Source organism: Bidens hawaiensis, unplaced genomic scaffold (assembly GCF_021521415.1).
Source record: "Bidens hawaiensis isolate Kalapana, Puna unplaced genomic scaffold, B.hawaiensis_p1.1 tig00002423_1, whole genome shotgun sequence".
NCBI lineage: Eukaryota > Viridiplantae > Streptophyta > Magnoliopsida > Asterales > Asteraceae > Bidens > Bidens hawaiensis.
In genome coordinates, this window is record NW_027491133.1 from 2097852 (window position 1) to 2115091 (window position 17240).

General features: G+C 36.3%; 1 protein-coding gene and 1 pseudogene across 1 annotated transcript; one reads left to right on the top strand and one right to left on the bottom strand.

Annotated features, from left to right (window-relative positions):
- The first annotated feature begins 8326 nt into the window (after nucleotides 1–8326).
- Nucleotides 8327–10104, top strand: LOC143619234 (sugar carrier protein C-like; annotated as a pseudogene).
- Nucleotides 10105–10629: 525 nt separating this feature from the next.
- Nucleotides 10630–14866, bottom strand: LOC143619359 (lysophospholipid acyltransferase 1-like). Its single transcript, XM_077091308.1, has 8 exons — nucleotides 14501–14866; nucleotides 13182–13237; nucleotides 12855–13075; nucleotides 12366–12771; nucleotides 11412–11497; nucleotides 11268–11331; nucleotides 11041–11159; nucleotides 10630–10922 (listed from the first exon to the last, which is right to left on the bottom strand). The coding sequence occupies exons 1-8, from the start codon at nucleotides 14797–14799 to the stop codon at nucleotides 10791–10793; spliced, it is 1383 nt and encodes a 460-aa protein (XP_076947423.1). The 5' UTR covers nucleotides 14800–14866; the 3' UTR covers nucleotides 10630–10790.
- Nucleotides 14867–17240: the final 2374 nt, after the last annotated feature.

Genomic DNA, 17240 nt, shown 5'->3' on the forward strand with positions numbered 1-17240 from the left:
TTACTCATCAACAACGCATTCCACCACTCATGCGCTTCACCCTTGAACATCAAAGCAGAGTATTGAATTTTCTCCTCCTCGGAGCACTTGCTTGCTATAACAATAGTTTCCATCTCCTCGAGCCATCTCACAGTTGTGATGGCCCCTTTGTCACCATGAAACTCTTTCGGTCCATAGTATTTGAAGACTTTAAACGAACAACCACTTATCTTGAGTTTCTTGAACTCACATCTAACTCCGCCGTCGGCGTTAGACTCATGCACACTTTCCTCGACACGAGACGGGTTCGGACGAGATTTTAAGGATTGAGATCTAAACGCGGATTCTTCCCTAACAGCATCTTTAATCATCTTTTGAATTTTATTCATATATATTTCTCGGGAATTTCCTCCTCTCGCTCGTTCTCGGTGCCTTTCCCCTTGTCTTTCATTTCTTTTTCTTTACGAGCATTCTCGTTATTATTGCTTTGTTCAGACATTTTCTTTTATCTTTTTCAATTTAGTCTGAAAATTTTACAACGTTTCTTTTTAAAACACTCATTTTATTACACACACACACACACACACACACACACACACACACATATATATATATATATATATATATATTTTCTATTATACATACATATATATATATCGTTTCAACGATAATATAACTTGTCCTACATTAGAACGTTTCAAACATTCTTTATTGTACACACATTCAAAACTATTTTACACATATAGCTTCACATCGTATTCCACCATCTTCAGTCCTTCAAGAACTTCTTCACAACTTTTGTTAGTTTGTTGAATTTACGAAGGAGTGCTTCTCCAACTTTCTTCTTTTTCTTCTCTTCCTCATCTACCTTCTTCCTCCAGTCGTCAGTCTCATGCAATGCACGATCCAGATGTTCCTCATATGACTGCGGAACTATGTTGGGGTATCCATACTGCGGAGGTGGGTCGCGATAACCCAGTGTTACCATCTCGTAATGGTTCCGTGGTTCAAGATATGGAACATAAGTCTGATCAGATGCAAGGTAGAGGTATGTCTTGGCGGCTTGATTTTGCTCGCGAATTTCATCGGCTTGTTCTTGAATTGAAGGAATTCTCCCTTGAAATGGCGGGAAGCTTGACGAAGCTTGGTTCCTTAGTTGCTCCAGATATTGAACATACGGATCGACGGAATCGTAGCTTGGATTTATGGAAGTGAGTGATCCATTCGTTGATCTTGTCATCTCGTTAGAGTTCTCAGAATGCTCTTCTTCCATTTCTTCCTCGGACTCCTCCACAGGGTCCTCATCTTCTTCGGGATCCTCTTCTTCATCGGGATCCTCCTCTTCATCGGGTTCTTCATCCTCTGGTTCATCTTCCTCCATTGGTTGTTCAGTTTCGTTCTCCATTGGGGGCATCTTGAAACTTTCGTAGGGCATCATTATCCTTATTTTGGGCTTGCGGGATGGCCCTTCGTTATTCTTTGGTTGGGAGCTAACATCATTGAAAGTAGAGCTTCCGGTAAACCATCGGCATGGGTCGGAATGGCACTTCATCCAGTCAGAGGATGGGTTTTGTGGTTTTTCCTTTATGGGTCGGTTTGAAAGGAAGTATAGGATGGGTGTGCATTTGGGAAATATCCAGTGGGATAGTTTTGTGGTTCTTGTGATGGTTGATACATTGGCATGGTTGGTGGGTGATAGCTGGAGTGTCTCGGTGGTTCAACACTTGGCTTTGGTGGACTGTCGGGTACTTCTATCGGGTAATGCTTACTTCTGGGGTAGTATAAGGGTTTGGACAAGTCTCGTTCCACGTCTTGATCAAAGAACGCTTCATAATATTCATCGCTCATGTTATCCTCGGGGTAAGGTTCGGCTATACCGGTTTCCTTGGCCTTGCGAGTAAAATTCTCCATGAGAGCTTTGAATGACATCTATTAATTTGGGTATTTTAGAATGTAGAGAGGGATAGAAAGGTTACCAACCTATCTTATCCTTAAAACAAATAATCAAATAGTTTCCTATACTTGGATCGAAGCTTGTGTATTGTTTTATGATACCCAATTCGCTAAGATCGATGGCACTGATACCAAACCTGTCACACCCCCATCTAGGGCCTAGAAATGCGACCCATAAGTTGGTATCTTGTTTGTAAATAATTCAGAGTTGCGTAATTTTGCGGAAGACTTATAAAACTTTAAGGATCGAAAATGTAATTTATATATATATAATCAAAAGACGGGAATTATAAAATAACCGTTTAAAGTTGTTAACAAAAGATTACTTGTTTTATGTTTATAAACCACCATATTAAACTTATACAAAAGAAATCCGAGCCATCGGATATTAGTACTTCGTCATTTCCAAGCTCTAACTTTGTTCACCTGCAAAATGTAAGAAAATACGTCAGCAACGAATGCTGGTGAACACGCTGACGCAAAAATATTTCTTTTACTTTATTACCCCTCAAGATTACGTCTGCCTCGGCCTAACGTGGCTTAGGAATAACAAAGTAAATTAACACATTATAAATATGAGCCTCTACTCTAGGTTACCTCAGAAAACACCACAGCGTTCGACTTAGTTAAGTACCCGTAAATATACACATAAGGTCGTACTCCCTGCAGGAGAGCGTCCTACGACCATGGTGGTGCGATCATGCCCATTCATCGCATAGTACCACCTATGTAAGGATCCAGACATACTTATACCACAGCCTGAGGGCTAGGTTTATACCCTTATTCACAACGGTTTTAGGAACACATAGTTCATTGTAAACAATTTCAAATAACAAGTTTGACTCATTTTAAATAAGTAAAATTTTGGGGGCGTATTCACCTTGTCTATTTAGGATCGGCTTCACTCACCGTCCAAGGGTCTTTCCCTTTCTTTATCTCGCACCTATAGTACGAGTATAAATATTTGTTAGTCGGATACACGATCCGGCTTAAGACCTTTAGTCTTATATCTCAATCCTCGATTGAACCTTTAGTTCAATTTCTTTTACTTGAAAACCTTTAGTTTAAAAGTAAATTATAAATCTTTAGTTTATATTCAAAACCCGGCGTTTCTTCTTCTCCAAGAAACGTAATCATTTTCTTTTATTATTTAAGAATACTCATTATTCATTAAATAATATTTTCATAACAAAGATTATATATACATATATACTTACACACATATATATGTAATCACAATATTCAATACACAATCTTTTATTCATTTCTTTGTTATGTTTATATTTCTTTTCTTTTATCGAGGTATCGAGTATAACCTCGACTTAAGGCTCAAGCCTTTAATATAATATTGAATTATGTTGAATTCGTTATTACGCCTAACCATAGTGGCGTATAAAAACCCTAGGGACTCGAGCAGCACTCCAATGCCGCTTTAAACTTCTCGACACGCAAATCGAGGAACACCAAATCTTCAACACTTGATGACACGACTTTCAAGACTCTTTGTCATCTTAACAACACCTTCTTGATTGAGTGTGGGTGGAGGGTGGTACAAACTTCAAGGAAACGTTGTTACACAAACGAGGGATCGGCACGCTTATCGAGGCAAATTGTTATATGTTCTAGAGAAAGGCTAGAGAGCAGATTTGATGTGTGAAAATGATCTGCCCATGGCCACTATTTATAGGCAATATTTTGGATCCCATCGCGTACGGCGATGGGTCCTTTGGCTGGCCCGTCACGTACCGCGACGTAGGCCTGGCCAGTCAGACACTAGACCTGCCACGTGTTGACACTTGGCAGGCACCGCTCCACGTGGTGACACGTGGCGGCAGACGTTGCCACCGTGTGCCACGTGGCACACGTGTTAAACATTTCCAGTCACCCCATCGCGTACCGCGATGGGTGTTTTCTTCTGACCTGTCGCGTACCGCGATGGTTCAGGAAAATCAGAAGTTACATTTTAAACCCTCCGCTTTGGAATTTGGCAATTTTAGTCCATAGACTTTGGAAAGTTGATACTTTGAACTCAAAATTTTCACGATGTTACAATCGATGTTCAAGAAGACAAGACTTGAAAACTTAAAGGTCGTCTCGAATTGGGGAAACTGTAGCCGGAGCCTTCGTGGTGCCTTTCTGACTCGAATTAACCGATCCTAAAGATACCGAACTTGTTCCTAATCCACCGCCATGGTTTCCGGTAACCGAACCTGAGTTATTACATTCTGAGCTTCATTTGGTGAAATTATAGTTATATTGGACGTATGCTTGACAAAACGAAGAGCCGATTGGCGATGATGATGTTCGTATTTTGAAGCGGATGGTTTAGGTTTTGTTTTGTTATCGTATTTGATGCAACAAGTTGTTACTGGAACCGGTGGATCTCGGATTGTTGGATCCGTCAGGAGATGAGGTATCGGATGATGATTGTATGGTGGTGTCGGTGTCTGTGAGGAGTTGTACGGTGGTGGCGGTGGCTGTGTGTATTAAGGGGGCGGGGGTGGTTGGGGACCTGGGGAGAGAGATGTTGAAGAAGACAGATTATTATTATTATTATTATTATTATTATTATTATAAAAGCCACGTCAGCAAGAACAATGACATGTTTGCAAGAATAATGTCACGCCAGCAAAAAAAAACTAACGGAGTTAGGGTCCGTTAAGTTAGGGAGTGCCGTAAACAAATAGAGTGAAAGTTGGGAGTGGTGGATAACAAATCGAAAGTTGGGAGTGATATTAACCAACGGGTGAAAGTTGAGAGTATTAAAAACGAAAATCCCTAATCAAAATCAATTTCTTATTTTACGAAACAATTTTTGTACCAAAAACTATCAATTGAGCTCTCTTGAGTACACGAATAAGTTTTTAAGCGATTTTGTGATTTAAGGGGTTTGAAATAGAAGACGATCACAAATGTAAGTTTTTGCTGTGTTTGAATTATTCAACTGTAGAGGTATACTATGTTTATAATCGGGGGGGGGGGGGGGGGCAGTAAATCTGTATGTTAGTTCTCATGAGAATCACATGATAATTGATTAGTCTAGTTTGTGAGCGTGTTCATATTAGGACTGTCTTTGATTTTTGATGTTTCATAATGCGAACGTATCATGAGCGTGTTACTATATCTGATTATGAGCTGATTATAATGTCGTATAATATGACCTGATTTGAACAACTTTCAAAGTTAATTACTATTCTATAGAGTAATCCCAAAGGAGGATGAAAGAGAAGGGGCAGGGGAAAAGACAATTATACCGATCACGTTTTATGCATATGGGTCTGTGTAACGGGAGAACTTAATGGGGGTTAGCTTAAAGGACAAAAACCATGGCAAACATCCAAATAAAGGACAAAGAGTGAAACTATTTTTGAAAAAAGGACCCATTCCATAATCAATGTAATTCAAAAGGACAAAATTTGTAATTTTTTCTTGAATATTTTTGAAGTAAAAATTGTAACTGATTAACCATTTTTAGCCGCACTGATAAAGAAAAGAAAGAAAGAAAGAGAGATTAGGACAATAAACGACTAAAATAATAGGGAGTTAACGATGCTATATAGCCTACTAGGTTATTGAACCGTGTATAATACGGGTAGAAGTTAATAAATTCTCCGGGTAAACATATAAGATTATATATTTGAATATTAGATTAATTATTTGTATATAACTTTTAAAAGTACACAACTTTTAAAACGGTTTTGTTATAGATTCATATAAGATTTTTTTTTGTTGTATCTAATACGTTTGATTCGGTTATTTTTGCATAATACCTATAAGATTTTTTTTATAACTTCATACCTTTTCTTGTATTAACTAATCTTAAAAATATAATAATTGATTAATGGGTCTTAAGATATTCTAACCAAACGGATTAGGCACATAAGGTATCCCTGTTACGTGGTAATAATATTTAGAAAAAATAATAATGATTTATATTATTTAATAAATGAGTAAAATATAAATTTTCCATTGTAAAATATGAGACTGCAAGATAGGGGCGTACGTGGTGTGATTCGGTGTGGTTTTTTTGGTTTTTAGTTTTTGGGTTTGGTTCGGTTTTGAATGCGATTTTTTCAGTTTGGCTAATCGAGCCAAAACATTTTGAGCCAAAACAAACTTAACCCAAGATATTGAAATTGGGCATGATATTATTTCTTCTTTAAACTATGAAAAATAGAATATTGAATATTTGGGCTTTAAATATTAAAAGCTAATAAAAGATGCATTTAAAATCAAAAATCAAAATTAAAAGTACTACTATTATTTGTTATTAACAATATGTAGCACCCGAATATATTTGTTATTATGTTAAAACTAAACAAATGGTTGTCGGTAGTTTTTGTTTTAATGGTTACGATTAAGATATTATGGTTATTTCATTTTTTTTTTGTTATTTCGGTTCGGTTTTTTCGGTTCTTAATAAAATACAAAACCGAACCAAAACCAATATTTCGGTTTTTGCTAAAGTTCAAACCGAACCATCGGTTTCTAATTCGGTTTGGTTTTTTCAATTCGGTTTTTTTTTTGTTTTATCGGTTTCGGTTAGGTTTTTTCAGTTTTGTGCACACCCCTGCTGCAAGACAACAATAAGATATTCCTCATTTGGATGCTCGTAATTAGGAGTGTTCAAAATCAAATATTTGAAAATGTTAAGAATTACTATCCGAATCTGGATCCGAAAATTCAATTCATAACCATACTTAATAAATTGAGAGGCACGATCATCCCATAATGTTAGGAAGATAGAGCTACCCTAAGTAGAAAAAAATCGTTGGAAATGTTATAAGAGCATCCACAACGAGGTGGATTTCCCGAGGTTCGAATACAGGTGGCAAGGGTCGGACGGAGATCCGGCGGACTTCACCATTGTGGCGCCCAAGTTTGCTGAACAAGTTTGGTTCTGCAAACGTAAGACGGACGTGCAGATGTGGCCCCTTTATACCTATTAAATAGAAAAACAATTCCAGATTTACAATCAATCAATCGACAATCTCACAAAAATCTAATTCAACATGAAAGGGTTTCGGATCTAACCGATTTGAAGTTTCAAGAGTTCATCTTCAATTGGCGTCTCCACTACGATTTGATTTATAGGGAGATTTCGGTTCGCCGTTTGAGTCAATCTGTTTGAATCTCCGGCGAGAGGTGATGGGTGATTGTGTTTAGTAAGAAGGGGATGATTTTTCTTTATGGTGAGCATGGTTGAGAATCAGATCCAAAATGAAGAAAGTGAGAGGACTGTGGCCTATGCGTATGCCGCCATATGATACAAAGAAAGATTAATATTATTAAGTGATTTAATATAAAATTAATATATTGTAAAAGTATATTAAAAATTAATTAAATATAAAATAGTAGGTGATGATGTTTCGGTTTGTTGTTGCGGAAGAAAGTAAGTATTTTTGTGAAAAGCTTGAAATTTGATGTGGCGATAATGTGACGGTTTGCATAAGTTTTTTGTTGGAGATGCTCTAAAGATGTTTGACTTGTTACTCAACAGAAAAAGTAAAACAAATAAATGGCAAGCTATATATGACGTACTCTAACTAATTTGTATCAAATAAATCGTTGGAAATAATAACACGTGACATAATTAAAAGACAAACTAATAACACATTAACATGTTTTTTATTTTATTTTCTATGACGAATATTGTCTATGAGACTTGAATCTGACTAACTTAGAACTCTAAGCCCATATATATGTTTTAAACATATTAACACATCTAAATGATAATTAAGATGAAGCAGCTAGGTTACAAATGAATAAATTTACCATGATAGTTTAGAACTTAATTATTTTTGAAGCCCATAAATCTTGGGCCATTATCATTATGAAAAATGAAAATTAATTTTAGAAGCCACGTTTTAAGGAATTAAAGCCCAAAACCATTAAATGCATCGTCTAATAGAAAGAAATTATTAAAGTTTGGGTTATTCGGGTTAAGTCGGTTGAAGATTTGTAAACTCGAATTCGAATATGGTTTGGATAAATGCTATATTTAAATAATAAAAAACCAAATTTGAGTTCGTTATTCGGTTAGAGTTTCGAATTTTTTGTATATGTTAGGAATTAAATAAATTAACTGGAAGGGGTTTATTACATAATACTGTGTAAGCTAGATTTTTATTTAATCTAGATGTAACGAAAATAATTTTGTAATTCAAAATCCAACGCATTGATTTAAACTAAAAGATAAGACACAAACTCCTGAAGAATTGACCAACCATACTACAAATAGAATTCTTTAGGATTTTGATTCCAACTCAAACACAAGAATTTATTTTATCTATAAATACATACAACCTTGTAGTATGTATTTTTGCAATTCATTCTTCTATTCTAAAATAATTTTATTCAACAATGGGTGGTGGTGGTGTGATCTCTTCTGGTAATGGAAAAGCTCACATTTAAGGTGGCGATAACATGTTTGGTGGCGGCGGTCTGATCTTCGGTTACGATATCGGAATCTCAGGCGGCGTGACATCCATGGCACCGTTTCTGAAGGAGTTCTTCCCAGAGGTTTACAAGAAGGAGTCGGAGATGAAGGCTTCAAGCAACCAATACTGCAAGTTTAACAATGCAACTTTAACCTTGTTCACATCATCCTTGTATCTGGCTGCTCTTTTCGCATCATGTCTTGCGTCCTTTGTAACCAAGGCTTGCGGCCGCAAGATATCCATGCTCATCGGTGCGTTATGCAATGGCTTTGCGGTATCCGTCTGGATGCTTATTGTTGGCCGCCTTCTTCTCGGTATCGGTATAGGATTTGCTAATCAGGTAATTTATTCATACTGTTTGAATATTTGATATTAATTTAGATACCTGAAAACATAATAAAATTACTAATAAATGTATGTGTTTTTGTGTTTTATAGTCGGTACCTCTATATCTTTCCGAGGTGGCTCCGTACAAGTGGCGTGGTGCATGCAACGTGCTCTTTCAGCTCTCGATCACCGTCGGTATTCTCGTCGCGAATGCCGTAAACTACGGGTTTGCCCAGATCAAGGGCGGCTGGGGCTGGCGTTTGAGTTTGGGCGGGGCTATCGTCCCGGCTATAATCTTCATCATCGGGACTTTAACACTCGCGGACACTCCAAACTCCCTTATTCAACGTGGAAGGCTTCAAGAGGCCAAACAAAGACTGCTCAGAATCCGCGGTGTTGATAATGTAGACGAAGAGTTATCGTTGAAGCAAGTGAAGAGTCTAAAAAGATTAAGAGCCCATGGCTCTTCTTAACCGTAAATACAGACCGCAGGTGATCTTTGCGGTTGCCATTCCGTTCTTTCAACAACTAACCGGCATGAATGTGTTCATGTTCTACGCTCCCGTTCTGTTTAAAACCATGGGGTTTGGAGACAACGCGTCACTCCTTTCCGCACTCATCACCGGGGCGGTTAACATGATAGCAACGATCGTTTCGGTCCTCCTGGTCGATAAATATGGAAGAAGGTTTTGGTTTTTTGAAGGTGGCATTCAAATGTTAGTTTGTCAGGTAAATTAGTTAAGTATTATTTTAAATGATCAAAATTATAATGTAGTAGTCTATAGGTTTTGTGATATTAATTAATCTAATTTGTATTATTTTTGTAGGCTGTGATCACGTTTGCAATCGGTTACAAGTTTGGGATAAACGGAAACCCGGGTGAGCTTGAGAAATGGTATTCGGCGCTCGTGGTCATAGCCATTTGCATATACATTGCCGGGTTCGCGTGGTCTTGGGGGCCGTTGGGTTGGCTCGTGCCTAGTGAAATCTTTCCGCTAGAGATCCGATCAGCCGCACAAAGTGTTACTGTTTCAGTTAACATGTTATTCACCTTCTTCATTGCACAAATCTTCCTCCAACTGTTGTGTTATTTAAGGTACGTAAAACATATTAATTTATAAACTGTATTTACGTAAATGTATAATCTTTACATGCATGTGTGTATAAATTTGCATGATTTTTTTATTTCAGGTTTGGGTTGTTTATATTCTTTATGGTTTGGGTCGTTGTGATGACGGCTGTTGTTTACCTTTTCTTGCCGGAGACAAAGGGAATTCCGATTGAAGAGATGGCCGGAATCTGGAAGGAACACTGGTATTGGAAAAAGTTTGTTCCCGTGGCTGATGAAGAAATGGCGGATGTTAAAAAGGATACAAACAAGGATGATCAAGAACAAGAAAAATAGAAGTTAATCCTAAAACAAGCTTAAAATAAAATTGAAGGGGTTAAGTGAACTTTTGTTTATTTTAATTAGTTTATTTGACTTTGAGTTATAGCAATTAGCAAGGATTAGATTTGGGTTTTAAGTTTTTATTGTATAAATGGGGTCTAGAGTTAATTGTAACGTGTGGTTTTAGTTTTTAATAATATTGAAAAGTGTCGTGAAAAGTTCTCACAAAATATAGTGTTCATGATCCAATTATTCCAACAATTTATGTATGAATTTTGAATTGGGTTGATGAACTGACTCGCTTAGTACTCACAGCCGTAACATGACATATTACAACCCTACAAGCGTGCATTTTAGGGAGGTGTAACGCCTCAACTAGTAAAGAGGAAGGGTCTCGAAACATCTATTGACGGTTGGGAAAGTGAGTAGTTTTTCTGTTGTAATTCTTTTTCGCCGGAAATCCTTCGATAATTAACCATGAAACTACACATAAGTCCCCTCCTCTCACCTCCTTGTCAAAGAAATCGAGTACAACATATAGACTTCATAATAACGATCTTAGATAACGGTAACAAAATTGAAAACAAAAAAGTCCTTTTTGACATTAAATTTAATCCTAGCTAAGAAATGATTTAGCTTGGCAAATCTCATCCTTTGCTTTTTCATTGGGAATTAAGGGAGAGAGATGGTTTTACAAAACCTCACAGCTCTTTTCGGGCTTTCGATGGTTTTGGCTTGATTACATTCCCTAGAAGAATCAACACCACCGGAATGATAGTTCCAATGTAGTATACGCTCCCGTATGCAGCCACTGTTTCGTGTAGACTTAATACCTGTTTCATAAAAGCCAACACAAGTCAAATTGGGTTATAAGTTCTAACTTCTAACCCGTTTTTATAATTCTAATTTCCTTGATTTATATAAAAACAAAGAAAAGAAATTTGTACTAACCATAAAACCAATGCAGGAATAGTTTAGAACAAGAAGCGTGTAAGCAAAGTTCATGAGACTTAAAGACTTCTTAACCAATCCCAAATGTGGCGGGACCGCCTGCTGCCATCTGTAAATGGCTGTGCTCATAGACGAATATAAACAATTGTAAGGCGTTTAATCAAGTTTATACGACTAAATTAACGTTAGATGCAAGTTACATAAAAAAATGTTGACCGATGTGTTACCTCTTGACCCAGCAATCATCAAAGCTGATTGAACAAAGAATATGATGTACCCAGGATATAATCCCTGTTATTATCAGAAATGTTAACCAAGTTTAGATTATATAAAATAAGAAATGATTCAAAATTAATGTAATTTAAACTTACATGCCAGACAGCACTAACAGTCTGTGTTGCTAGCAACTGGAAAAACCCGGGCTTCTTTCCCTTTTGAACAAGTCTGTCATAAACATCTGATAACGAAAACAAATTAGTGGTCACAGTTTCCGACACAGCATGAAAATAGACGGGTTTTGGGTTGTCGTGTCTAACCTGTTTTATAAATGAGCGTGTTCAGGATGGCCTGTTTGATTAAACGGATCGTGTTCAGGTCAACCCACTGACCTGCTTAATAAACTGTTCGTAGCCGGGCTGATGTGTTTGATTAACGAATCGTGTTTGGGTTGACATGTTTAACCCAGTTAATCAATCAGGTCGACCCACTAACCCGTTTAACCCATTTTCTACAACCCACCAACACGTTTAACACATTTACCAATTGATTTCTATTCATCAACCCATTAATAGTTTAATACACGTTTAGATAAATAGGTTAAACGGGCAGTATTTAGGTTGACCTGCTTAACCCATTTAATTAGACTGGTCGACCCGTTAAACCATTTAACCCATTGTTACAACCCACCAACCCGTTTAAACGTTTACAACTTCATTACTACCCATCAACCCGTTTGACACATTTAGATATTTGGGTCAAACAAGTCGTTTCCGGTTGACCTGTTTAACAGGTTTAAGTAAACATACCAGCCCCCGCTAACTCATTTAACCCACTTTTTACAACCCACCAACCCATTTAACATAATTGCAGCTTGATCACCAACCCCATCAACCCATTTGACATGTTCATATAAACGTGTTACACGGGTGGTTATGTTTGCGTTACACGATTTTCTTTTAAGTGTGTGCGACTGCGAGTTAGGATTGATGTTGACACGAATAAATGTGCGGTCATGTTCCACATGAGCGGTAACTCAACCGAGGCATACCACTCCCATTATTAAAAGTATCAGATATAATAAAAAAGGCATATGGATAGTAACTCACAGTGACGAAGCCATGTGCTGACTTGGATATTCCACACGAGCGGTAACGCAACCGAACTCTTTGCAAACTCAACACCCAAAACATCAACGTTTTTCGCACGGTCCCACAGAGCTTTGGGCGGAGAAGAATTAGTCCAGCCACTGAAACCGAGGCCGGAAATAATAATAGAAGCTTCCGAGATAGACCAAATGAAATAATATTTCCAACGAGCAGTGAAGCCCGACATGTATTGAACGGTTAAACGTTTCACAAATCCCCATTCTTGATAAACCGGTTCACTAAATCTTGAAAGTGGATAATAAGGCGAAAGATAAAGATACAAACCCATACATATACCCGCTTGAAGAAGTGCTTTAAGTGTTGGAACATATGGTGAAGGTGAACCATTATAAAATTTTGCCCAAATCTGAGCAACAAATTTCAAAATAAAATTTGTTATTTTATATTAAGATTCATTATAAAAATTGAAGAGGTAAATTGGTTTATTACCCCTTTTCTTTGGGTCCAATCCAAATAATCTTTGATTTCATAAACTGGACCAGCAAAGTGACTTCCACAGCATAGGCAATATCCGACATACTCGATTAAAGACGGTAACTTAAGTAAGCGGTTTTTCTTTTGGGATTCACGAAGATCAGCCTCTTTTAATAATCCATCATTGTAATTAATAGCACATGAAATCACTTTCAGTGTTATCACCATAAGAGATCCTACATAAAAGCATTAAATATTATACTTGATCCTCAAAATTGCAAATTTACAATTCATTTAACAAAGCTAATTCTTCATTAAGGATGAATTATAATGAGTGGTTACCTGTAGCATCAATTCCTCCTTCCTTCCAAGCATCTCCACTCATGTAGTATACATGGCTACATGCATTACAGAAATTAAAAATAACTAATACAATTTACAGATATCTAAATGCATCATATCTTAAGAAAAAATGAAAGACTGACTTATTTGGGAATAATAAGAACTGAAAGAAACAGAGAGGCTTTGATCAGCATGTGATATTAACTATTTTGGTACATGGTTTAAAGGGTTTGATAAATTATCACATGCGTTAAGTTATTTGTTAATTTCATATACCCAACTATTAACTATATATATGTTACACAGTTAGCATATATGTAGATATACATGTGTGTGTCCCACTTCCAGACTTTAGTAATTAATACTTCTAAGAATGCTAACCTACACGCATGTGATAATTTGAGACCTTCATTATCATAAAATTCTTAGACAACATACCTTTAACATACAGAAAGAATTCAACTGGTTCACAACTTCACATGTATAACCACTACCTTATTGCTATATTATATACATATTAAGGGGGTGTTTTGGATTCCTTTTTTTTCCTCCTTATAAATTTTTCCATAAGTTAGTAAGTTACAACTTTGTAACTTATTAACTTATCCCCTCACAATACCAAACACCTTTTAACTTTTCTAAATTCTAATAAGTCATAAATTGCTTAAAATAAGCAATCCCAACCACCCCCTAAAGTTTAAGCCTTTATTACACATCAGTACTTTTAACATGAAAAGTTTAGAACTTCAACTTTGTCCACTAAAGCTTTATACTTTTACAACTTTCAACTTTGGGCACAATAACTTTTAAGCTTTCATCTTTGACCACACAACTTTTAGACCACTCCCCCCCCCCCCCCCCCCCGAATTTTTAACGCAGCAGTGTAAATTTACCTGTTTTCATCCAAAATCTTTTATAATTTGCCCGTTTTCTGAAAATTTGAGCCCGGCCCCCCTCTTTTGTGAATTTTAAATACATTTTGCCCCCCCCCCCCCAGAACTCGTCCACTGCTGATTGTCAGGTTTCTATCACAAATCAAGTTCGAGTCGCCAGAAAGGACGGGTTGTCCAACTTGTTTTATATAATGAGTAAACATTTAAAACAAAATATATTCAAGTCATAGCTATATCAGTTGTAATAGATTCATGCAACATATGTTATTATGCAGACGGCACACCTTATTTAAGTAACATTTACTAGTCAAATACACAAGACTTAAATAAATGCATGGTACCCACCAAAAAGTACCAAATCCTCATAAACCAAGCCCTAAAATTAGCTAATTTCAAATTCAACGATCAAATGCAAATAACCATTACCATCCAATGAGATAACCCATAGCCGACACGAACGAAATGACGCCGCATCGTTTCCTGTAGACGACCATTGAGCCGTAGCTGATTAACATAGGCGCGAAGAAGTGTAGGTTGGAAGAGAATCCGAATGAGATGTAGGAGAGCAGTGCGCCGGTGAGGGCGGCGTAGAGGTGTCTGGCGGTGGGGCCGCCGGGGACGAGGCGGTGGAAGAAGCTGACGGGGATGGTGGAGATGAAGCAGAGGAGGAATCGGAGTACCGGAACTGATACTCCGATTGCCGACGCCATTGATTCCATCTCCATCGGTTTATTTGTGTTTGGATTTGGACTGACTGACTGAGTTTACGAGGAGTTGAGGTCTTGTTTATATAAATTCATACACACAATTTTTTAATATTATTTTGTGTAGAAAGTTGAGTTCGTTTATTGATTTTTTTTTTAAGTAGGGATAAAGACAAATATAATATTGTTAGTGTTCACTTTTTTATAATTATTATGTTTTCTAGAGAGATTTACGACTAACTAACGTGTTAAATGTTAATAATACTTCTATAGTTATTCTAACTACATCATATTAAAGTCAATAATAATCATTGAATCGGAATGTATCGGAAGGTTCAACCGAGTTGACTAATTTACCTTGTGATTTCATATAAATACAATTTCAACTCAAAGTACATTAATAAACATTACACATGAACCAAAAATCATATATGAACAATAGTCGTGTCAGATAGAAAGTGAAATTTTGTAAACAAAATCTCTCAATTACAAAATATGTAAAAAACCAACAATAGATTTGCATGATACAAAATTGGTTGGCTAACGAATTGTTGTTTACAGTGTTTACTCGTTACAATTTTATCCGCTATGTTAAAAGTCATTTTTAAATATATGGGCTGCAATAAATATCAAAAATCTCTTGGATTTAAAACCGGTACTTTTTAAAAACCGATGGTTCAATGTTCTAGCAAACCGCCAAAAAAATATCATGCTCTAAGTACCAGTTGCCTTACAAAAATCCGATATAATTGGTTTAACCGGCCGGTACGTACTAGTTTTTAAAACTGTGGTTCCCTTAATCAATGTCTTCATGTTTGGTTAATATGTCATCAAGTTTACTTAAGTGCACCTAGACAAATACCATTCTCAACTAGTCAGCTATCGATTAGAAGAGAAAAGAAGATTAGCATACCAAAAATTGAACTCAACGATCTTTTTTTCATAATGTTTCTAAAGTACGGGTTGCTATAAATGGATAATGTATGGTGTAAGTTAAAAACTTTTACGATATCAGATTTGTGGCCATGCCCATGGCCTCCAAATGATATAACCATAGGATGGTTCAAAGAGTAATATATTTAGAAATAACATATTATCTCAAATTCGTCTCTAGTGACTAGTAACCTAACTATGCTTTATAATTAAAGGTTCATAGGGTAAGGCCTACATGGTAACCTAACTATAACCCATTTAGACGAGGGTATTAATTAAATGAATTTTTGAAATAAAATATGGTAAAGAAGAGCAAACTTTATGAAAATAAAATATGAACCATAATTATAATTAGGGTGAAGTAGTAAAAGTCAAAAATCATGTTCGGGGTGGTCATTTAGCACACCAAGACAACTTCATGATCGTTAGTGGTTAATGGCTATTGATATCTATATCCGTTTTCTTTGTTCAAATCACACATGTAAAACAAGACAAAATACTATGAATATATAAATAGAAAATGTTTTAAAATCAAGAAAGGTTGGGCCAAGACTAACGGTTCAAATTAGATCGGTTGGATTGATTAAAAGTTTAAAACAAACTAGAAGGGTTTTGTTTTACACTTGTACTAGTTAGTTACTTATACTATTATAGTAGGTTCGCTTTATTAAACCGATATTTATGTTAGTGATTTTAGTATCATCAGATCATTTAAGTTAATTATGATTTACTTAAGATCAAAAGTAAATCTGAATAAATTTTGTTGTGGGTTAGAAAATGCGAAGTGCACGTGCGTCCAAGACTAATTTAATTTTCGCCAGACTGGGGTCAATGAGAAATAGCCTCCGACAGGGTTAAGGGGTGGAGTCCACGGTAGGGTCTTGCTTAGTTACTGACAAGTGAGCGTCACATTTGGCGACCAAAAGATTGATTATCAAAGTTGAGTGCCTCTGGAGAATCTACTCAATTGATAGAAACTGCATTGTCAATATTAACTCATCGATATACAGTAATTTGTGGGATCAACCATAATCGAGCTATCAACAAAAACTATGCGAACATGTAATTGTGTAATCAATGTTTTTAGTAGGAATTGTTCGTGTTGAAAACTATCAGAATGACTGAAATTAAAAATTTTCTGATGGTTCTGAAAAAAAAATGATTATAGACCGATCGTTATATATATATATATATATAAGGGTTCAAATAAAAAGAAAGGGTTTCCTAGGAAAGGTAAGAACCAATAGATTTTTAACATGTGGCATTACAACATATGGTTAAAGAACAAATCTAGGAAACTATGTCGGTTATAATGGTAAAAGAGTAATTCTAGGAAACTATGACTGTTTTTTTATAATTTTAAATCTCAACTATTGATTAACATGATCCAATGGCTATGATTTATTCTTAGTCTTCCTAGGAAACTACTTGTTTTTAGGATAACCCTCCCCTATATATATACTAGTATCAAACCCGCGCGTTGCTGCGGCGATTACAATTCGTAATGCGGTAGTTGAGTATTCTAGTTT

Excerpts from the sequence above, each read along its gene's own strand:
- LOC143619359 (XM_077091308.1), bottom strand. The coding sequence starts at position 14,799 with ATGGAGATGGAATCAATGGCGTCGGCAATCGGAGTATCAGTTCCGGTA. Across the intron at positions 13,076-13,181 it reads AGGAGGAATTGATGCTACAG|GATCTCTTATGGTGATAACA; the intron begins GTAACCACTCAT and ends GCTTTTATGTAG. Across the intron at positions 11,498-12,365 it reads CAGCACATGGCTTCGTCACT|ATGTTTATGACAGACTTGTT; the intron begins GTGAGTTACTAT and ends TTTCGTTATCAG.